The sequence below is a fragment of the Budorcas taxicolor genome, chromosome 2, assembly GCF_023091745.1.
Source record: "Budorcas taxicolor isolate Tak-1 chromosome 2, Takin1.1, whole genome shotgun sequence".
Taxonomy (NCBI): Eukaryota; Metazoa; Chordata; class Mammalia; order Artiodactyla; family Bovidae; genus Budorcas; species Budorcas taxicolor.
In genome coordinates, this window is record NC_068911.1 from 166,622,344 (window position 1) to 166,645,351 (window position 23,008).

Consider the following 23,008-nt stretch of genomic DNA (forward strand, 5'->3'; position numbering starts at 1 on the left):
GGCGCCACTGTCCATGGAATTCTCCAGGCAAGAATGCTGGAGTAGGTTGCCATTCCCTTCTCCAGGGGATCTTCCCCATCCAGTGATCAAACCCAAGTCTCCCTCATTGCCAGCAGATTCTTTGCCATCTGAGCCACAAGAGAAGCCCTAAGTAAGAGACCTGAAATAAACAAATTTCAGATTGAGCTTTCAGGACTGACTCCCAAAATCACACCATGGAACCAGGTTACCAAGAGAGCTGCCCTTGCTGTGTACCCCTACTGAAGCCACCAGGATCAGGGAGCCCCTCCAGTCAGCACTGCAGAGTCATGCCATGCCTGTCACCATGGATTGGCACCACCAGTTGACCCACTGCCAGTAGCACTGCCCAGCCCTGTCTTGAAACCTGGTGCCCACAAGCTGGAAACAGCCTCAGGAAAAAAAAAAAAAAATCTGTAGACAATGGTTGTCTGCAGAAACTCACTTTCACCTTCCAAAGGTCATGTAAGCGCCTCCAACTCGCTGAAGCTAAGTCACACCCAGAACTCTAGTTTTAAGTGAAAGGGAGTCTGGGAAACATGTTTTCAGCATTCTAGCTCCTGCACTAGCGCAGGTCCAGAGAGGAGGGGTGAGTGGATATGAGTGACAGTCCAAGTGTGCATCACGTGTGCATGCGTGTCCCTGCGGGTATGTGTGCTGTGCATGTGTGTGCATTTGTGCCTGTCGGTTACATGCGTATGTGTGTGTTCATGCTTGTGTGCATGTGTGCACATGTGTGATCGGGCGCACACAGCTGGAGAAGTAACAGGCCCTCAAGACCAGAAGGAGGCATTATCAAAGAAGCCATCACAAAAATTTCTTCTGTGAGGACCTGGACCAGAGCTTCTGAGGGTCATTCCGCCAAAGTAGAACAGGCTTTAACTGTCCAGTGCTTTAGTCTTGCTTGTTGCTTGCTTGCTAAGTCATTTCAGTCGTGTCCAACTCTGTGTGACCCCATAGATGGCAGCCCACCAGGCTCCTCCGTCCATGGGATTTTCCAAGCAAGAACACTGGAGTGGGTTGCCATTTCCTTCTCCAATGCATGAAAGTGAAAAGTGAAAGTGAAGTCGCTCAGTCATGTCCGATTCTTAGTGACCCCATGGACTGCAGCCAACCAGGCTTCTCCGTCCATGGGATTTTCCAGGCAAGAGTACTGGAGTGGGGTGCCATCGCCTTCTCTGTTATATTACTGATGGGAAAAACAAAGCCAGAGGAGTTACGTCCTCCCCTAAGTTTTGCCCTCCACACTGCAAGTTGAGGCACTGGCCTAAACTGAGCTTGGGTCTAATTAGCCAGAATATTTTCAGGTGCGTGTGTGCATGCTAAGTTGCTTCAGTCATGTCTGACTCTGAAACCTCATGGACTGTAGCCCACCAGGCTCTTCTGTCCATGGGATTCTTCAGGCAAGAATATTGGAGTGGGTTGCTATGTCCTCCTCTAGGAGATCTTCCCGACCCAGGGATCGAACCCGCGTCTCCTACATCTCCTGCATTGGCAGGCAGGTTCTTTACCGCTAGCACCACCTGGGGAGCCCAGTATTTTCAGGTACCCCCTCCTAACTCTCAGGGAAGCTGCAAAGTGACAGTTGACTTTCCTCACCTTTGTGAGGAGACAGGAAAGGGAGAAGGGTTTTGGGAATGTCTGTTGGTTAACCACAGTGTTTGGCTCATGAAAGCACCATGTTTTGTGGTTTACAAAACAGCGACTACTGCTGTTTTATAGAAGCTGCAATTGAGGACCAAAGAGAACCACTGTGTCGCCTAAGTTCAGGCGGTGACACAGTGATCAGATAGCTGCAGAGACAGAACTGGAGTCAGAGTCCTTCCCAGCCTACCACCCTGACTGGTTCCCCATGTGATCTGTGAGCTCTGCCCTCGCTCTGCCCAGATATTTGTTCTAAAAGTGGGTCCAAGGTTGCTCCAGGGTAGGCTGGCTGAGGCTGCGGCTGGTATCTCTGCAGGGACCGCAGCCCAGGTGTTGGGCAACAAGTGTCCAGGGACAGAGCATAGGCCCTGGGGGTTGAGAGCAGCCACTTCCTCATGAACAGAACAGCAGGGAAGCCCAGCCCAGCCCAAAGTGACGAAGGAGAGTGAGAGGGGAGACAGGCTATGAAGAAAAGTAGGAAGGACCTGAGGAAGGAGGTGATGGAGAAGTAGGAAAGATGGAGGAGGACGGGAGAAAGCCACGGTGCTGCAGCAGGGGACGAGGGGGAGATGGAAAATGGGCCAATAGGCTGAGTGGACTTCCAAGCCCTGGGCAGGCAGTGGCTTGGACCTGACACCACATTGACCACCAGCTGGCGGAGCGTGACCACAGTCTCCTCAGAGAGAACAGGGGCAGAGCGAACATGGAGGGAAAGCCCTCCCCACCTGGAGGGGTCAGAAGTGGCTTCTCAGAGCCAAACTGGGGCCCAGAGCTCCTTTACCAACATTCAGGCTCTTCATTCCTGCCTCCTTCCCTGCCAGGTCCATCCCAGCCCAGATCCCGGGACAACTCTCGCTCAGTATGTGTTTGTTGAATGAATAATTGAGCAACAGAGATAAAAAGCAGGATAAAAGTGCCCACTTCGACAAACGCTTGAAAAAGGTTATCAGGAGCACAATGTGGGCTTTTTCTCCCTGAACTGAAATATGGAAAGAAATGAAATCTCTTGTGTTGTGGGGAGGCAGGACAGGCTGCTCCATGGAGAGGGGTCTCCTTCAGCTGAAAGCTACCAGGGACAAAAGCACCCGTAAGGCGTGTCTCAGGGGTGAGAGGAGGCTTCCTCGGCCCCAGCCCCACTCCAGGCTCCCCTGCCTCCACCCCGGGCCCTGGTACCTGCCTCCAGCAGCTGCACCCTTTGCTTCATCCCGGAAAATCTTCCCAGAATAACCATCTGACCATGTCACCGCTCTGCTCTGCTCTGCACCCTCCTGCGCCACCTCTTGAACAGCTCACATCTTCCCCACCTCTCCCTGCTCAGAAACCCTCCATGGCTCCCCTCTATCCTGAGAACATTATCTGGTCTCCTGGGCGACTCAGGCCCAGCCCATCTCTCCAAAGCCCACACCCGCTCCTGACCCTCACACACTCTCAGCACACCAGCCTCCCTACTTTCTCACTGGTCTTTGAACACCCTGCTCTCCTTCTCTGGCTCACACGCCACGTCCTCTCTCTCGTGGGCATTTTCACTCCTGATCCAGCCGACTCCCGCTGACAGGTGCCGTGGCTTCTCCTGCTTGGGGCCCCCATGCACTGATGCTGCTCCCCTAGACTTAGAGCTTCTTGCAGTCCCTGGCCACTGCATCCCAGCCCCCAGTGAACCACCCCAGCACATCAATATCTATCTGTTATCCCCACAAATGGAAGGGGCCAATGACCTGGCGATGGACATCACGAGGGCAAGAACCAGACTCAGGGGCCCAAAGCTAGGAGCTTCTTCATCCCCCTGCACTTGGCTGTGTGCCTTCAGAGATGAGCAGGCTGTTTCATCTGAGCCTGACAGCTCTCTTTTCCATCTGCTGAATGAGGAGCCAGGGCCTATAGGGGAATGACTCGCCCAGGCCCACAGGAGCCCCATAGCTGCTGCAGTTTAGCGGATCAGGGCCAGCTTGGCCAACGTTAGAGGACATACTCTTCCCCACTGCACCCTGGGGCCCAGAGCAGGTGCCAAGTCTACAGTAGGAAGAAGTGGAGCGTGGTGACAAGTGCTTCAGCAGACCCTGGAAGACCTCAGGGTGGGCGCTGGTAACATGAGAGGCAGCCTCTCAGCCACCCCCATGACCCCCTCCCCCACAACTTGACTCTGGCCTCATCACTCAACACTGCTCCAGGGCCCCCTTTTCTGAACCCCCAAGGCTCCCTTTCCCCAAAGCCCCTCCTTCCTCTATAGCCCCCACCCTCAGGCTCTCCATGACCGAGTCACAGAGCCAGGACCCTTCTCTCTGACCTTTGAGGTCCCCCATGGTCTGGCTCCTCAGCCCCCTCTGCCCTCATGTTGTTCCCAGCCGCCAGAGTGGTCCCCAGTCAGGAAGGGACCCACCTTGAGGGGGAAGGGGCAAAGACATGGGAGGCACATGCACTGGCTTCTTTATTGGCGGAGCCTGCGAGACTCAGTAAGGCACAGAGTCCAGGAAGGGGATGGGCCGTCCCGGGGTACGTGGTCAGGAAGACCAGGGCCTCAGTGCCGGGCACCCCATTGCAGTGAGCACTTCCGCTCTGGGCAGCTCTCAGTGCTTCTCTCCTTCAAGACCCTCTCCTGGGGAGCCTTAAAACAAGGGGCCCATTTTTTGCAAGAAGGTGAGTGTGGGCAAGTAGGGACAAGGAGGAGGCGGCTCTGGAGGGGCGAGCTGGGGGCAGTGGCAGGGAGGGATCTGATGCTCATCCTCCCTGAAGGCACTAAGAACAGAGGGGCCCAGCTCAGGGGCAAGCCCTGGAAGGGGGCGGGGGCTCAGCCTGCTGTCACCAGCCCCGAGGCACCAGGTTGGACCGGCTGCAGGGGGCTGCCTCAGCTGAAGTCGCGGTTGGGCAGGAGGAGAGGGGCTACCAGGGTCCACAGATAGAGGAGTAGCCCCGTCCAGCTGGCACAGATCTTCACCCACACGGCAGTCCATGTGCTGATCATCTTCCGGGTCTCACCAGGTCTGGAACACACCATCATCCCAGTGAGCCCGGCCCCTTTTTAGGATCCAGTTGTGACCCCTGACTTCACCTCTGGCTCTTACCCTGTAGCTCTAGCCCCATCTCTGATATATTTGACACTTGGCCTTGTTGTGGTTGCCGTTCAATTGCTAAGTCTGACTCTGCAACCCCACGGACCACAGCACGCCAGGCCTCCTCTGTCCTCCACTATCTCCCAGAGTTTGCTCAAATTCACATCCGTTGAGTCGGCCTGATCTGCAAACTCGGTCTGCCCTGCCCAGGCCCAGCCTCACCTCCCATGAGCCCCACTTCTCAGGCACTCAGCGAAGGTACCAGCTACTGAGCAGACCAGGCACGGGCAGGGAAACTGAGGCAGAGATGGGGCAGGCTCCCTGGAGGGTCCTACAGAGACACCTCCCTGCCCAAGTCTTGAGCAGGGCCCAGGAAAGCCCCAGCACAGGGCCGGAGGGGAAGGCACGGGGCACACTGTGGGCACGGAGGCTCCGTCCACGCACCTGTACCAGTTGGTGAGCATCATCATGATGTGGACAGAAGCGAGTACCAGGCACAAGTGGAAGAAGGAGTAGCTGTAGGTGACGCCGTCCTGCTCGTTGTCGAAGGCCCGGCCCTCGGAGAGCACCACCTGCTGCTGCTGCATGGCATCCAGCACGGGCGGGCACTCCTCTGTCTGCATCAGGTTGTTCACCTGCCGGTGGTCTGAGGAGCGCAGACTATGGGAGGTGGGGGGAGAGTGTGGGTACAGCTGTCAGACCAGCACCACCAAGGTGAGCAACTGGGCAGCGCCAGGGGGCCTCACACACCACGGCACTGGTCACAGTGACCATGGGCACCAGGGTCCCTGAGCCTCGGGAGCCGGTGGCCTGGTGGTTAGGCCCTCGGCCCTGGAGTTAACAAATTGCCTTGACTCTCAACTCTACCCCTACTTCCTGTGTGACCTTGGTTAAGGCACTTAACCTCTCTGAGCCTCTGATTCCTTGTCTATAAAATCAGAGATAACAGTACCTCCCTTACAGGGGTGGTGAGGATTAAATGGAATATCAGTGTGAACCCCTAGCACTGTGCCTGGCACAGAGTAGACACCAAATAAACAGCCCCTGTTATTCTGATTGTTTACCTGCCATTTCGATAAGCATGTGTTGAGAACCTAGTATTGCAAAGGCTCATCCCACGTATTACATTCATTAATACTGTTTGCAATAATGCTCACCTGCTGTTACATTTGGTTTCCTTTTATTCATTTTAAGGAAGTAGGGTTACCTATTGCCTCCTTTCCATAATAAAAATAACAGTGATTTTTTTTATCATTGCTTTTCTATAATGAGGTCTTGACATTTTTTACTATATTGAATAGTTCAAGACACATATACAATTTTAAAGACCCAACACATATCTTGAAACAAAGCAAATGAAGACGTGGATTCCAGCCCATTCCATCAAGTTGAGAAAGCACCGCCTGCTGAGCTTGGTGTCCTGGCTCCCACACCCTCCCCTCACTTGTGGCTCAGGGCTCCCAATCATGATTCCTTCCCAGAGACCAGCCCCTGCGCCCACCCTCCGCTTACCTGATGAAGACAGTGCACAGGATGAAGACGACGAGACCCACGATGCTCGGCGCGTCCCACCAGTGGGTCTCGTAGCCCTCGGGGCCTGCCAGGACCGTCCCGTTGCCAAAGTGGGTCAGCAGGTGAGGGTTGCATTTCTGATCTGGGGATGGGAGCGTGGTCACCCTCAGCCCACGCAGGCCAGGTCTGATCAGCCAGGGAGCCCAGAGGATGGGCTCAGATGGACAGACAGACACACATCCAACCGTCCAAGTCCTAGCGATAGCACTTAGAAAACACAACAGAGACAGCTCCAGGAATGATGGGGTCCTCCCCCGTCCCAGAAGGACTGAGTCTTGGAATGGGCAGGGGCCAGCGTGTCCCTGACATCTTTGAAGGTCCCCAGCCTAGGAAGAAGACCAGGCCTCCCAGAACCCAGGCATCTACTCACCGGGGACGTTGGACAAGGCCAACCAGGTGACAAACATGGTGTAGAGCGTGATGACCGAGGCCTGCAGCAGACCCGAGTTGGGCTGGGCATCCTGGTGAGAGCGGCCCATCAGTGTGACTCCTGCCAAACCCGGTACCCTCCACCCCAGCCCCACCCAGCCCACTCACACCCAACTGGGGGACCTCAGAAACCCCCACCACCCTGGGGCCATCCCACCCCACACCCTTTGGGAGAACATACCATCTGGGCCACCCACTGCCCAACCCTGCCCACCCAAAGGTGAAGCCCTAATTTTTTCTCTTAACCGTTACCCGACTTGTTTCCCCACTGAGAACACCCTTCAAGGGCAGCATCTCTTCACACTTCGAGTTAAAGCTCTCCTCCCTTTACCCCACTTCCGTCCTCACCTGGCCACCCGCCCCCCCCCCCCCGACCTGCCCTGTCCCTGCCGCCTGCTCCTCAGCCACAGTGGCCATCTCTCTGTCTCAGCCTCCGGCAAGTCCTCGCCGACCTCAGGGCCTTTGCACGCACCGTGCCCTCCCCCCAACATGCTGCTCCCTCACATCTCTGCCCTGACAGCCCCTCTCTAGAATTCAGGCTTCCGCTTAAACAAGACCCCCCAGAAGGCCCTGAAAACCCTGAGTGCAGAAGCCCCTTGCCCTGCCAGCCCACCTCCCTTTCAGCCCACATTCCATTCATTTCTTTACATGGCACTTACAACCTAAAGTTATCTCACCTGGCCTCATTTCCTCACCTGGCTTCTTCCTTCCCAGGCCCCACCACCCACACACACACACTTGAAAATACCCATCTGAACTCGACGATTAAGAGCACAGGCTCTGGAGCCAGTCTGCCTGGGTTCAAATCCCAATTCCACCCCTTACTAGCCATGTGACCTTAGGCAAGGTCTCCTTCCTTCTTTAAGCCTCTATTTCCTCATCTGGCAAGTGGGGATGATGATGGGGTGAGCACTAAATGACACAATAGATGCTGTTAACTGTCAGCTATTATTATTTCTCCTCTTGCTCACAGCTGTATCCCCAACATCTAGAAGAGTGCCTGGCACACAGCGGGTGCCCAAGAGGTATTTGCTGAATGAGTACTGATTGCTGTGGGACCTGGAATCACCCTCATCACCCTCTCTGAGCTTCCAATTTCTCACTGGCAAAAGGAAGCTCTGGCCCAAAGGAAGGTTCCCAACCTTTCTGCTGAGGATCCTCAAAGACTATCTAAGCTACCTCTGAAACCACTGATGAGCTGATATCCCAAAATGAAATATCACTGGACCCAGAAGGCCTCCTTTCTGAAGAACAAAAGATGGCCTCGGCAGCCCCCACCCATTATCCCAGATAGTCTGGGACTGGAAACTGGAACTGCACCTCCTAACACCACTTCTTGAGGGGTCTAGGAATCGTGACTTAGTGCCCTTTCCTAATATTATCCTGATTTGCATAAAAACTGATAACATTGAAATAATGATAACAACAGCCAATGTCTGATGGATATCAATAGGCCAGGCACTGTTCTGTGTTCACAAACATAGTCTCCATCTTGAGAATAACTCCAAAAAGTGTTATTGTCCCCATTTAACATCTGAGATGAGAGAGGCACAGGGAGGTTAAGGCACTTTCCCAAAGACAGCCAGCATGTAAATGCAAGAGCCGAGACTCTAACCAAAGGAGGCTGACCTGGGAGCCCACACTCCACCCAGCCTCTGTGATGGAGAGACCCGGCTCCCAGCCCCCAAGGTTCCTACAAGGAGTCCCACACACCGAGGGGCCTGGTTTCAGGTTGGGCAGAGACAGGCAGGGCTCTCACCTGGATCTTGGGCAGAACAGCAACGATGGAGACGCAGACACAAAGAGTGAGGTTGAGGCCAATGAAAGCCTTGCCCTCATAGCAGGCACCAGGCTGGGTGTAGTAGACGAAGAGCAGCGCCACGGCCGCGATCGACAGCGCGTAAAAGAGGAGGGTGAAGAAGAAGAGGCCTGGGAGGGAGGGGCAGCAGCAGGTGGGTCTGGAGGCACAAGGACCCCCATCCCTCATCGGGCAGTCATCTGGCCTCGGGCGCCAGCTTCCTCCTCCAAGGAGTGCCTGCTAAACTTCCGTCCTCATCCAGTCTTTGTGAGCTCCCACCCCACCCTGAACTAAAATGATTCACGTGCCACAAATAAGGTCACCATAAATATAATGACAATGAATAGAGAACAGTGTTTGAAAGAGTGAACTAGACGCATGGGGATCGGGGAGGTGTGACAACCGAACCAACCCCATGTGAGCCTTTCTTCTTGACCGGTTCAGAAAATCGATCTGAAAAAGGACCCATTCTGCTACTGGGGATTCAATAACCAGGGGTCATTTGAAGTTTGGTCGGGCTGGGTGTGCTCAGTTCTGCAGGGTCTGCTCCACCAGCCCCCTCCAGGGCCCTCCAGTGCAGCTCTCATCTGACCCACCTCAGCCGCCCAGATCAGCCGCCCTGTCCACACATACCCTTCTCTCCATCTGCCACGGACGGCTCAGTTCCTGTCCTAAGGCAGCAGGCAGCCTGAGATGCCCTCCAGGTCGCCCTTCAGGGAGCCCCCTCCTCAGTTAGCTCAGCCCTTGCATGAGGCCACCGGGTAGCACTGACCTGCATACCAGGCGCGGGAGTCACACTCCTCGGCCTTGCACAGCCACCGCTGGTTCCAAGAGTGTGCAAAGTCGATGAGCAGCAGTAGCTGGATGAGGAGGAAGATGAAGGAGCCCACGACACCAAAGTAGAACCAGACTGGGTGGGGAGAGGGGAGGGAAGCAAGGGGGTCCGGCCTTGAGCAGCAGCCTAGGGCAGGCACCCTCCAGGGTCTCTTCCCACACTCACTTTCATACATTCAACAGTCATTCATGCCACACCCTGTATTGATGTCCCCTCCCTCAGGGAGCCCCAGGCCACACAGAGATGCTTTGTAGCAGGGTACAGGTTGGGTATCAAGGCAGGTCCCCTTAACCCCCAGAATTGCCCAAAGGCCACGTGGCCAAGGACCAGAGTCCTGTCTCCTGGGTGCAAACAGCAGTACCCACCAGTGCTTGGTCCTCTTGGTGGGCCCCATCCCTCCCCACCAAGGCCACCTACTGTTGGAGAAGGAGCCATCGGGGATGTAGAAGGCGCCCACAGTGATGCCCACGAAAATCAGGAACTTAAAGAACCAAAACCTATGGTGCAGAGATGGGTAGGTCAGACTAGAGAACTGAGTAGGGGAGAGGAAAAGCTGGCCCCCCAGAATCCCATCCCCATAGGACAGGTACTGGGAGAGATGGCGGGGACTTTCCGATGATCTGATGGGCACAGAGAGTCTGTCCTGGCCTTAAAAAAGTCCCAAGGGGCAGAGGGAAGGACCAATCAGGGGTGAGGATGGCCACCCGGGTTCTAGCCCCAACTACGCCACTAAATTGTTGTGAAACCGGAGGCATGTATTGTCTTTCCTGGGCTTCATTTCCTCATCTGAGAAATGGGTACTGCTCAGTGAACCGATCTCTGTGCTGCGTCCTCCTGGCTTCGGCAGCTCCTGAGTCTGAAGGTAGGGTCTGGAAACAGGCAGAGGATGGGGAAATCCACTGCGAGAGGGCCTCAGGGTGCAGGTGGGGCCCCCTCCTCACCCGTTCTGGATGGCAGCCCTGGGGTCTCGACTGCTGCGCACGCAGATCATGAGCAAAGAGAAAAGGAAGAAGAAGGCCGCCATAGCGAAGCACATGCGGTAGACGGCGCGGTGGCCGAGCAGGGAGCCACAGTCGATGTGGCCCTGCAGGACGACGTGGGATCCGGTCCCCTCATTACACACCCAGGGCAGCTGTGGAGACAGACAGAGCATCTGGAACACCCCACCCCACCCAGAACCCAAGGTGACTCTGCCCAGGCCTCCCCCAACCAAGGCAAGAGGTTCTCCCAGGAGGCCTGGGCGAGACGGCAGTCTGTCCCTCCCACCTCCATCCACCACCCATCTCCATTCCCATCTACCTTTGCCGGTCAAGTCCCATGAGTGAGCCCCCCAGGGACAGACGTCCAGTTAGATCTTGTTAATTTCCCTACTATCATCTCACAACCCCAGGACTACACCGCACTGTCCGAGGCAGGGTTTTCCAAAGCGCTCTCCCCTTACCAGTTACATCAGAATCCACTGAGGTCCCCTGTCCTGTGGACTATAGTCTCTAAGGTGGAGTCTGAGATTCTGCATTTCTAGCACACTCCCTAGGGGATTCAAGCCTCTGTGCACACTAGCATGTCAGAACCTCTGGCCTCATTGTGTCCCTGGCTATGAAATATTGAGATGGAAGGAAGACAAGACTCTCAAAACTGGGCTTGTGCATCAAAGTAGGGAGAGCCTACCCTGGGCCACTGTCTGGCGCGGGGGCAGTAACGATTCACGAGACTCCCCAAGGGGACCATGGCTTATGAGAAACGAGGAGGATCAAGCCCTCCTCCCAATGTGAAGAAACAACCCCCCTAATGTCAAGCTTGGATCATTGGTGCGCTGGACACTCCCACCTATCTCTTTTTTTTTTTTCACTTTTTTACTTTTTGCACCACGGGCTCATCAAACTGGTGTTTCTTGAAAACTGGGAGTCTGGCTAAAATGAATCTCCAGGTTCCCTGGTAATTGATAGGGTAGTCATGTTCCTTTATGGACAGAGGGGCTAACAGCCAAGGATGGTGCCAGGGCGGGGGTGGGGTGCGCAAATGGTGCTAAGGGGGAGGTGGGCTTTGGGGAACACGGAGGGGGTTTCATCCTCAGCGGTCCACTGGTTTTCATTTGTGATTCATTCCAAACCCTCCCTGTCCTGCCCACTTCTTGATCAGCTGGGTCCCCTGGTAGCTGAGCCTTCGCCAGAGGCCAGGTCCTGCAGGCAGCTCACCTTGTAGAGCTGGCTCTCCACGCCAGGACTCAGCATGATGACGCACACCAGCACCCCGAGGAAGAGGAAGACCGTGAAGAAGAGGCGGCTCAGCGTGGAGTTGTGGCTACAGGGGCAGCAGCTGCACAGGATGCAGGGGGCAGAGCCGCAGAGGCAGGACGCCTGCAGGGAGGGCGGGGACGGCACCTTACTCTCGGCCTCTTCTCCCTTTCCCTGCCCGAGCCCGCAGCATCCTCCTGGGGCCCACTGCCTGCTGCCTGGTCAATATCTCCAAACCTACACAGAGCCTTCCCATGCCACGCTACGGAAGGATACCTATTCCCCAGACATCACCCCATTTAACTTTCAAGCCCAAGGGAGAGGCCAAGCAGACCAAGGCTGGAAGAGGCTGGGTCGCCCAAGGACGCACAGCCAGCAAGCAACAGAACGAAGATTCAAACCTGGATCTATCCTGAGGGGTTACTGTGGCTTCAGAGAGAGAGAGCTGAGGTCATACTGTTTCTTATTTCAGATGAAGCAGAGTGGAAAAAAAAATCCAGAAGGCCAAGCCTGTCACTAGTTAGCCATGTAACATTATACAGTTCACTTACTCTCTCTTAACCTCAGGTTCCTCTTTCATAAAATGGAAATCAGAGGGTACCTGGTTCTCACATGGCAGTTTTAAGAATAAAATCAAGATTTTAAATTCTAACTCCCTCAGGCTCCCTGTCCTTCTTCCCTGCTTTATTTTTCTCCAAAGGACTTAGACAACCACCTGATTGGCTTCACAGCTGACTCATGGTGCCTACCTCTCATTGTTAACATGTGAGCTCCACCAGGGCAGGGGAGTTTGTCTGTTTTGTTCACCGTGGAGGTGCCAGAAATGGGAAGCAGGCCTGACACATCATTGGAAGTTCAGGGACTATCTGTTGAATGAGTGTAAAGTGTCTGGCATGGTACCAGACATATGTTAAGACCTCAAGAAACAGCAGGTGCTGATCACTCAACATCTGCTGAATGAATGGAATGAAGGATATAAGAGGCTGGGATTCCTGCCCTGGGGCTGCACCAGTTTGGATAGCAGAGATGTCCAATCCCTTCTGTCTTGGCACCTCTGCCCTCTGTCAGCCCCTCCCTTCTGGGGGTTGGCTGAAATCACTTGGGGGCTGGTGATGCCACTCCATTCGTAGCTGTAGCCTCACCCCATGGAAGCCAGTTCCACAGCCCAGCCTTGGAGGAAACGGGCCCACAACCAGATATCCGTGGGTCACTGTTTCTCTTCCTCCAGACAGCTCTGACTCCTCATTCAGGTATGTGAGAGTTGGGAGGGCAAGAGACACAGGTTCCACCCTCCTGGAGTTTTCAAGGGCAGGAAAGCAACTCACCACATCCTTACACCTGTTTAGATGGGAGGTGGCGAGTCACTGCCCTGAAGGGATGCCATTTAAGCTGAGAGCTGAACAGTGTGGACTCACTCTCCTGGCCAAGATGAAGAAAGAATGTTCCAGACAAAAGGAAGAGAGTCTGCAGTGGCTCTGGGGGCGGGCAGGAGCTGAGTGTTGGAGGAAGGAAAAGAAGGCCTTGCGGCCAAAGCTTCAAGAGCAAGTGAGAAAATAATAAAAAAACAAAAAACAAAAAAATAAAAAAAAATAAAATTAAAACAAAACAAAACAAAACAAAAAAGAGCAAGTGAGTAGTGAGGTCAGCCAGGCTGGTGGGGCCTGGCAGCCACGTACAGGACCCTGGTGTTCTTCCTATGAGCAACAGGCCTCCATTGCCATTGGGCACCACCTCCCAAAGAGGAGAGAGACAGGAACAGCCTTCTACTAAGTGACCAGCTTTGCAGAGAGAGGCTGAAAGGGCCCCTGGCTCCTCTGAGACTCTGTTCCCCACTTTCTGGACTGGTCACAGGGGCACTGCACACTCTGCTTGCAGTGCAGCTGCCTTCCCGTCTCCTCCCTCCTCTCCCCTCAGACTGGAAAGGCCCCTGGGAATGCCCCTTGTAACCTCTCACCCACAAAGCCAAGCACAGACTGGATGCTAAATGAAATGCCTTCAGAATAAAATTCTCCCTCAGGGTCCAAATCATAACAATCCACCCATCCATCAATTTCTGGTTGTATCTTGCAAACCCCGCCCATAGCCCTGACTCCTATCCATGGCTACTTGGGGGGTGGGGTGGTGAGAAGATAAGCAAATGACAGAAATAGTGTTTTATAAGCCATAAAGAGCATTCTGAGATCAGAGAGGTTAATAGACTTGCCAGAAATCACACAGCAAGTGGATGGCAGTAATAATAGTGATGCCTTCCCTTTATGATGAGTTACTCTGTCCCAGACACTGGTGAGCACTTTGTCTAGACTAAGCCTCACTGACTCTATGAAGTATGTTGTAACCTCCCATGTATAAACGGGGAAACTGAAACTCAGGGAGATGGCATGACCAAGGTCACCTTGCAAGTAAGCTGAGGAGCTGGGATTTGAGATCAAGTCTGTCTGCACCAGGGTCTGCTAAGTCATGGATGGCAGTCTCGTTTAATTTCAAAACACCTGAGCAATGAAAACAATCCCTCCAGTGCCCAAGAAAACCATGGGAGGCCAACAGGCAGTGTTCTTAAAAAGCAGAGACATTATTTTGCCAACAAAGGTCATATAGTCAAAGCTATGGTTTTTCTAGTAATAATGTATGGATGTGAAAGTTGGACCATAAAGAAGGCAGAGTGCCAAAGAATTGAACTGCGGTGTTGGAGAAGACCCTTGAGAGTTCCTTGGACTGCAAGAAGATCAAACTAGTCAATCCTAAAGGAAATCAATCCTGAATATTCATTGGAAGGACTTATGCTGAAGCTGAATCTCCAAAACTTCGGCCACCAGATGCAAAGAGCTGACTCATTAGAAAAGACCCTGATGCTGGGAAAGATTGAAGGCAGGAGGAGAAGGGCACAACAGAGGATGTTATAGCTGGATGGCATCACCAACTCAACGGACATGAATTTGAGCAAGCTCCAGGAGATGGTGAAGGACAAGGAAGCCTGGCGTGCTGCAGTTCATGGGGTCACCAAGAGTCGGACATGACTGAGCAACTGAACAACAACAGGCACTGATCTCAAGAACCAAGTACCCAAGCGCCCAGGTCAAGCCAGGCTCTGGCTTGTTACCATTTCCATCTGAGACATTTGAGACACAAGAAAAACTGCCACACTGCAGTCAGGGAAGCTGGCCTTTCAATTTACTCTGGTTCTCAGAGATAAAAATCCAGGTATTTCTGATACCTGAAATCTCAGGCTTCCAAGGACCTGGCTGGTAGCCAGAGAGACCAGGTTTGAGAGACAGAAATACACACAGCCCCTTCCTCCCACCCTGGCTGCTCTGGAGCATCCTTGCAGTTGTTCATACATTCTGATCTCCACTCCCCACCTCTCCCCAGATCACTCCAACCACAACTTCTTCCTACACAAATACCAGCCCACAGAGTAAAAGCAGACACCCACACACGCACATACACACGGATGTTCACAGTGACACTGTTCACATGAGGAAAACAATAGGGGAAAGCTGAAAATAACTAAATGCCCATCACTGCACATAGTACTCCCCTAAGCGGGATCTCTCTACTGGATGGAGCAGATGTGTTGGTAACACTTAAATAGGTATATGAAACTAAATACAGTTAAATGTAAATTGTACCCCAATAAAGTTGATTTTATTGAAAAAACAAAAATTTTAAATTAAGAAAAAAAACTAAAATAGGCACTAAGCTTTAGGTTGCATCAGCTTATTAGAATATCAAGAAATTGCAAATGACCTCTTTTGCCCCACACCAGCAGACAGTGGTGGATTACTGACCCCATGGAATGGTACAGAAGCAGGAAAGATGAAAATCTCCAGATTGACAGCAACACAGGCTATGCTTGGGATGCAACGTGAAAGGCCAAGGTAGACTATTACACCGTTCCTACACTCAGATTACAACACAGCCCTCCCCAAATGCACTCAGGGGAAAGGCAGCAGTGGAGAAGCACCAGAACTTAGACTGGTGGAATCGTAGCACCAGCCAGATTCTCAGAAAGGAGAACTCAGAACTCAGAAAACCCCGGGCTGGAGCGTCTATAAGCTGCAAGGTTCCGTGGCACCCCCGAGCTAGCTGACCATCCTGCTGCTGCTGCTGCTGCTGCTGCTGCTGCTGCTGCTGCTAAGTCGCTTCAGTTGTGCCCGACTCTGTGCGACCCCATAGACGGCAGCCCACCAGGCTCCCCCGTCCCTGGGATTCTCCAGGCAAGAATATTGGAGTGGGTTGCCATTTCCTTCTCCAATGCATGAATGTGAAAAGTAAAAGTGAAGTCGTTCAGTCGTGTCCGACTCTTCGAGACCCGATGGACTGCAGCCCACCAGGCTCCTCCGCCCATGGGGTTTTCCAGGCAAGAGTACTGGAGTGGGGTGCCATCGCCTTCTCCGAGCTGACCACCCTAGCCCGAGACAAAACACAGGAGAGAAGAGGGCAGCCCAAGACTACTTCAAGCACACTTCTTTCCCCGACGCAGTGTGAAGAGGAGAGGGCCCTGTCGTGCCCCTGCCGCCAGCTGGCAGGATGACCTTAGACAAGTCTCTTTTCACCCCTGTGGGACTCAGTTTCCTCAGCCATAAAATGGGCTTCCAGGCAGGGCGGTGAAGCAGCTTGCCCATCAGACAGCCATGGGTTTCAGCAGCTTCTCCGCTTCCTCAAATGTGGTGTCCAGCGCTTTACCACTGGCAGGCGCTTACAGAGCAGCCGTTGCACGCCAGCTTCAGGCTAAGTCCCACAGAACCCTCCCGACATGCTGAGAGGTGATACTATGGTGCTCTCCACTTTACAGACAAGGAGAGAGGTTCTCAGTCACGCAGCTGAGAACAGACCAAGCCAGGATCCAGACCAACCAGTCTGATGGGAAGGTCTTTCATACTCCCTCGCCTGTAAAAGGCCATCCCTAAGTATCTGCTGACCGTCCAACTCACCCTGTGCTGACCTGCTTGGTGACTACCATCCCCAGTGGGTCTATCTTATCTCCTCCTGGCCAGGACTCACCTTCAGTCCAGCAACAAACACTGACCAAGAGAGCCACTTGTGGACTTCCCTGGTTGGGCAGTGGATAAGAATCCACCCACCAATGAAGGGGACACGGGTTCAATTCCTGGTCTGGGAAGATTCCACATGCCACGGAGCAATGAAGCCCATGTGCCAAAACTACTGAGCCAGCGCTCAAGAGCCCGTGAGCTGCAGCTACTGAAGACCGCTTGCCTAGAACCCGTTCTCCGCAACAAGAGAAGCCACCACAATGAGAAGCCCTTACTTGGCCACTAGAGAGTAGCCTTACTCTCTGCATCTAGAGAAAAGTCCACGCAGCAATGAAGACCTAGCAGAGCCAAAAGTAGATAAATAAATAAAACTCCTTTTTTTTTTAAATAAAAGAGACAGCCACTTGCATTCCCTACTTGCTACGACAGATTTGCACCTGACCAAGGGGACCCACGTATGCCAAAATGTTCCCCCTAAAGATGCCTGACAATCCCTCATTAGAACTTCAGTCCTCTCAGGCAAGTGTCCATTGAAACATTGTTATTGGTTATCCAGCAGTGCCCAACAGCACCACTTAATACTATGTGGCTGTGGGAAAACAGTCTTCTCTCTCTGATCCAGCTTCCTCAGCTGTGAATAGTGTTAACTTCTTCACTGGGGTCACTGTGAGGACTCAATGAAAGGATATATACAAAATACTCACTACACCGCTGGACTCTGAGTTCCGGGCCTACAGTAAGGACCTAGTCAATGGTGGCTATCATCAGTATCACAATCTGCAAAATAAGCTAACTCTGTCATGGTTGTGGGGGGAGTGGGGTAGGTAGGTAATCATATGGCACGGGTGAAAGGCTCAGCACAGCACTTGGCATGTAGTAAGTACCCGGTAAACATCAGAGGTCAGAATGCCAAGGGGAGGCTCCTAACAGGAGGGGCAGGTCCCTTGCAGACATTAGATACCTGCAACCTCCCGGACCTCCCGATTCTACTGTGGGCCAACCCTGTCCCTCAGCACCCAGAATATGAAGGGAGGGGAGACGTGGGCAGAAGCCTAGACTAGGGATCAGATATTAATCCTGACTGTGCAGATCTTCCTCCTTTCGCTGTGCAACCTTAAGCAAGTCGGCTAACCTCTCTGGACTGCAGCTTCCTCATCTATAACCCATGGCCTGTCTGGTGCCTTCTGATTCAGCATTGCAGGAGCCTGACTCAGAGACCAGCAATTGGTTCCAGAGGGAATTCTCCACCCACCTTTTAAAAATGATAATAACAGTAGCTCCTGTTTGGAGAGCTAACTATGTGCCAAGAACAAGGTGGGGCAATTTTAAATCTTGAGGGAGGCAGATGGAGAGACAGAGGCACCCAGATATGGCAGGTTTCCTTTCAACAACCTCCCCAACCCCCAAGCTAGCCCAGCCAGAAGGAATTCTAGTCAACTCCAAGGAAACTCTCCCTCCTCCACCAGGAAGCAAACCCTTTCTGGCTAGAGCTCCAACCTAAACCTTGGTGTCACTGGGCAGGAAGAGATCTCAGGAATCAGCTCCTGCACATGCACACGTGCGTGCATGCACACACACACACACACACACACACACACACACCCTTCACAGATGGGAACATGGAAGCCCAGAGGGGACAAGGGTCCAGGGACCCACTCTATAGCCTCTCTGTGCAGACACCCTTCTCGGAAAATAGCTGTAAAGTACATCTCTCTAGATCCCCAGCTGTGGGCCCCAACACCCCCATCCTATCATTCACACACAACGGGGACAAAGGAAAGTTAAGTCTGGGATTCAGCAGCCACCAGAACCTCCCCCTTCCTCTCAGCTCCTCTTTGTGTAGGGCAAAGGGGGAGGGGGCTGCCTTGAATGAACCTCAGATTTAATGAAGGGAAGAGGGAAAGGAAAGGGGCTGGGAAAAGGAGAAGGGGCCTCCCCGCCGTGGTCTGGCTGACGCTCCTCCCCTCTGCTGGCAGCAGCGCCAACAGAGGCTGGCTGCTCCCCAGGTCCCCGAGGAGATGGCCAGGTAGTCCCTCCCCGCCCCCACACACTCCAACCTCCCTCAGGTCCTGGGTTTCCCCACCCAGAGTTGGGCCGGTGTTGGCGGTAACCTGTAAGAGGGACTCAAGCTCGCTCAAGACCGGCGTAGAAAGGCAGAGAGGGTCTTCCTCCCCAACCCCCACTTCTGCCCTGGGGACTAGGAGGGAAAGGTCTGGGGTTCACTGGAAAAGTGCCGAGGAGTCTGGCCTGAGCCAGACTGAAAAGCAGGAAGAAGGCACGGAGAAACTGACAGCCGGGACACGCACGGAACCATAAAGACAGACAATGACAGATGTTAAGAGGCTTCGGAAAGACAAAGACAGGCGGACGAACGAACGGACAGATATGAGACACATACAAAGGGACAAACTGAGGCAGACGGGCAGGGACAGACAGCCTGATTGACACACAGACAAACAGAGGACACCCGGCAGAGAGGGGCAGGGGCCGGCAGGCACACAAAGAGAGCGTCTGGGAGGCAGACGAGAGGCGCACTGCCAGGACGACTTCAAGTTGGGCCAACTGGGGCTGCAGCGCCCATCCCCGCCCCGAGCTCCGGGCCTCAGTCTCCCCAGTTCCCTGGAGGGGCGCCCGCCCAGGACACTCCCTTCCCCCAGCCCCGGGGCGCCCCACCCTTTCCCCCGCGGTAACCCGATCGCCGGACACCAGCCTTCTCCGGCGCCCGCGGGCCCGGAATGGGGGTGGGAGGACTCGATGAGCCAGGGTACCCGAGGAGCGAGGAGGCGGGGTGCGGGCCCAGAAAGACAAGTTTGGAGGAAGGAAAAAGAAGAAACTATTTGGGGAAGACAGGACAAAAGTACGAGCCCGAAGAAGGGGCAGGCGCCGCGGGCGGGCGACAGGGGTCAGGACTCACGCAGCTGAGCAGGGAGCAGGCGCCCAGACAGGCCCCCATGTTTGCGGCGGCGCGGGGTGCGGGGCGCGGGGCGCGGGGTGCGGGGCGCGGGGTGCCGGCTCCTGTCCGGCTCCAGGCGCCCGGGGCTGGCCCCGCCTCTGCCCCGCCCCCTGCCCCGCCCCGGCCCGGCTCCGCCCCACCTGGCGAAACCGCTCGCCGCTTTCCGGCTGTGTTGGGGCCTCCTGGGACTCACCTGGGGCAGGTGCGCTGGGCGGGACCATAAGGAAAATGGGGGTACCGGGGATTCCAGCTGCCGCGCAAGCCGCGCAACTGGACTCACGTACGGATACAAACTGATGGTTTGGAAATAGGGAGACCTGGGTTCGATTCCCGGCGAGGCCACAACACGACCACAACAACACTTCTCCCTACCCCAAGAGATGGTCACACGGGACTCCTCTGCGTTTGGCATAGCCTCTGCCCAATACCGAAGTGTTGCATGATTGGACAAAGAAATGGGCAAGTCACTTCACCTCTCTGAGCCTCAGTTTCCCCTTCTGTGAAATGAGGATACCTTCTTCAAAGAGTCAGGTGTGCGCTCCCTGCCCCCGCTTCTAGGACACACCTGTTCTTCAAGCTCGACTGACTCCTGGCTTGGACCACATGCTCCCCCCAGAAACACCCAAACCTGGCCCCCAGCTAAGGAGCTCAGAGGGATGGGTGGGTCACATTCCTGTCAGACCATCCCGCAGAGAGGTGGGAGAAACCCAGAAGCAGGGCTCTGTAATTACACTCGCTTCACCCTCCAGCCCTCTCTCCTCACCCAACCACAGGTGGGATAATATTAGGGAAGAAATCTGTATGCCTCGAAGCTGGCCCCAGGGTCAGAGATCTGGGCCTGCCTACATCCTTGATGACTCACCGGGCGGGCGCCAGCCTGAGCCTTCATTGTGTTGCAAACATACCCTACACTTTCCCTCCTCCACACTTGTTCACAGGTTACCCTCCCGCTGAAAAGTCCTTTTTATCCTCCTCTCTCATGCATTGGAGAAGGAAATGGCAACCCACTCCAGTGTTCTTGTCTGGAGAATACCAGGGACGGGGGAGCCTGGTGGGCTGCCGTCGATGGGGTCGCATAGAGTCGGACACGACTGAAGCGACTTAGCAGCAGCAGCAGCAGCAACCCTTCAAACTCTTGGTTCTATCCCGTATCTTCTCGGTGAAGAGGGCAGCCACTGCCCTGAAACCATTACCTGGCCCCAGTAGGGATAACTAGCCTCCTGCATCTCTGCGTTTCTAAAACATGGGACTCCTTTATGGCCTCACAGATAGCTAAAGTTACCACACAGCTAAGCTCATACCAAACTCTTCCACCTGTGTGCTGCGTGCTCAGTCATGTCTGGCTCTTTGTGACCCTATGGACTGTAGCCCGCCAGCTCCTCTGTCCATGGGATTATCCCGGCAAGAATACTGGAGTGGGTTGCCATTTCCTCCTCCAGGGGATGTTCCAAACTCAGGGATCAAACCTGTGTCTCCTGCGGCTCCTGCATCAGCAGGCGGAATCTTTACCACTGAGCCACCTGGAAGCCCCAAACTCTCCCACCTACATGGTCCCATCCAAGCCCTGCAGTAACCCTGAGAAGTAGATTAACTCCCACTTCATCCCATTTTACAGATGAGGAAACACGTTCAAAGAAGTAAAGTGATGTGCTAGATGTAAACTGAGGACTTAATACAAATCAGCTATGACTATTGTGGTTGCTACTATTGCTGCTCAAAGCCACACAGCTCAGACGGGCAGCACTAGAAGGCCACCCAACCTGGCCCCAGTCTGAGAACCCCAGGCCTGTCCCCGACATCCTACTGCCTCTGGGTGAAAGCAGATGTGGCAATACCCAGTGTGCCTCTTTTCCTGTCCAATCATGTCTTCAGCCCTAGTCTGAGACCCTTAAGCGACTCTGACCCACCCAAGGACTGTTTGATTCACCTCTTGTGGGTCCCTCCCCTGACCTGGGCACAGCAAGGCAGTGAAAGTGCCCCAAATGAATGAATGAACTGAATGTTTCCCACAAGCCCAGTGTCCTCATTCTGCCACTCAGCAGTCTGAAGTGAATCCTTCTAATGGCCACCCACCCCAGGGTCATCTCCTTTTGACATTTCCGTCCCAAGGGTCAAATTTTCCATCCCTCAATCCCTCCCTTTCCAAGACCTGGTCTAGTAGAAAATGGCTAGTGGTCCAGTGGGTAAGATTCCACACTCCCACTGCAGGGGGCACCGATTTGATCCCTGGTTGGGGAACTAGATCCTGCAAGCCGCAGCTAAAAATCCTGCATGCCGCAATGAAAAGATCCCAGTGCCGCAACTAAGACTCAGCACACCCAAATAAATAAAAATATTCTCTAAAAAAAGAGAAAAAAAGGGCTTCCCTGGTGGCTCAGTGCTAAAGAGTCCCCCTGCCAATGCAGGAGACACAGGTTCAATCCCTGATCCAAGAAGATCCCACAGACCTCAGAGCAACGAAGCCTGGGGGGCCCTAACTATTGAGTCTGTACTCTAGAGTCTGGGAACTGCAACAAGAGAAGCCGCCTTGAAGAGAATCCTGCTCACTGGCTGGCTGCAACTAGAGAAAAGCTAGTGCAGCACCAAAGACCCAGCACAGCCAAAAATAAATAAATATAAAAGAAATCGCCCAAGACCTCAACAAGCAACACCTGACACCCTGGTTCTGTCACTGCCTCTCATACCCTCTGCTGTCATGGAGGTCACTTCTCCTCTGAATTCGGCGTGATTATCCTGCTTAACCTCACAGAACAGTTGTGAGTGTCTGGAAAGCATTTTAAGAAATAGACAGTCATCTGAAAAGAGGGAGGGATTAATATGCTTGCAAGTGTAGAGAGACAGCCCCTTCTGACTCTTTTAGATTGAAGCTTTCCAGAACAGGAAAAACAGAGGTCGTGCCCTCACCCTACCCATGATGCCAAACTGGGCTCTCACATCCCTGCGTTGCCCTGGACAGAGGGGCAGACCCCTCCCCACCCCATGCAATAAACTCACTGTGTTGCCTTGTCCTGGTGCCTCCTCCTCTTCCAGCCTCATCCTTCTCATCTGTGAAATGGAGATAATTGTTTCTGCTGCAGTTATCTCAGGGGACTAGTGAGGAGGTGGATAAAGACGCTTCGTTCCTCAGTATCCTGACCAACCCACCCACCTTTCTCCCAGTCTTAAATCTCTTGCAAGGGACCAGAATCACTCTGGCTTTTACACCTCCAAGGGCAAGACTGGAGTCAGCAGCTGTGTGATTCTGGCAAATCACCCATTCTGTTGGAGCCTCACTGGAGGGTTGGGATTCAGGATCACCACAGCTCTTCCAACCATATAATGCCATGTAAACTATGTCCATTGAGAGAAAACTGCAGTGATCATTTGGTCCATCCCCCTGTGCCCATCACCCAGCTGAGACAGATGCTAAACTCTCCAGATCCCAAGGAAGCAAGCTCTGGCTTCTTGGGCCACTCACCCCAAGAGTTCTCTTATCTGATCTCATTGG

General features: G+C 53.8%; 1 protein-coding gene across 4 annotated transcripts; it reads right to left on the reverse strand.

The window, feature by feature from the left end:
• Window positions 1–4,068: 4,068 nt before the first annotated feature.
• SERINC2 (serine incorporator 2) lies at window positions 4,069–22,566 on the reverse strand. 4 transcript variants are annotated; one of them, XM_052660564.1, is made up of 10 exons: window positions 22,516–22,566; window positions 11,539–11,700; window positions 10,285–10,475; window positions 9,761–9,840; window positions 9,281–9,418; window positions 8,470–8,639; window positions 6,652–6,742; window positions 6,222–6,363; window positions 5,154–5,369; window positions 4,069–4,640 (listed from the first exon to the last, which is right to left on the reverse strand). In XM_052660564.1, the coding sequence occupies exons 1-10, from the start codon at window positions 22,564–22,566 to the stop codon at window positions 4,505–4,507; spliced, it is 1,377 nt and encodes a 458-aa protein (XP_052516524.1). In that variant the 3' UTR covers window positions 4,069–4,504. The 4 variants fall into 4 exon arrangements, with proteins under 4 accessions (XP_052516524.1, XP_052516532.1, XP_052516540.1 ...); XM_052660572.1 differs by lacking the exon at window positions 22,516–22,566 and adding an exon at window positions 19,483–19,599; XM_052660580.1 differs by lacking the exon at window positions 22,516–22,566 and adding an exon at window positions 12,903–13,018.
• Window positions 22,567–23,008: the final 442 nt, after the last annotated feature.

What these genes read in the sequence shown, in the direction of transcription:
- SERINC2 (XM_052660564.1), bottom strand. Translation starts at nt 22,566, where the DNA reads ATGAGAAGGATGAGGCTGGAAGAGGAGGAGGCACCAGGACAAGGCAAC. An exon ending in AGGGCTGCCATCCAGAACGG is followed by an intron (nt 9,841 to 10,284) that starts GTGAGGAGGGGG and finishes TCTGCACCATAG; the next exon opens with GTTTTGGTTCTTTAAGTTCC. An exon ending in CGATGGCTCCTTCTCCAACA is followed by an intron (nt 9,419 to 9,760) that starts GTAGGTGGCCTT and finishes CTCCCCACCCAG; the next exon opens with TCTGGTTCTACTTTGGTGTC.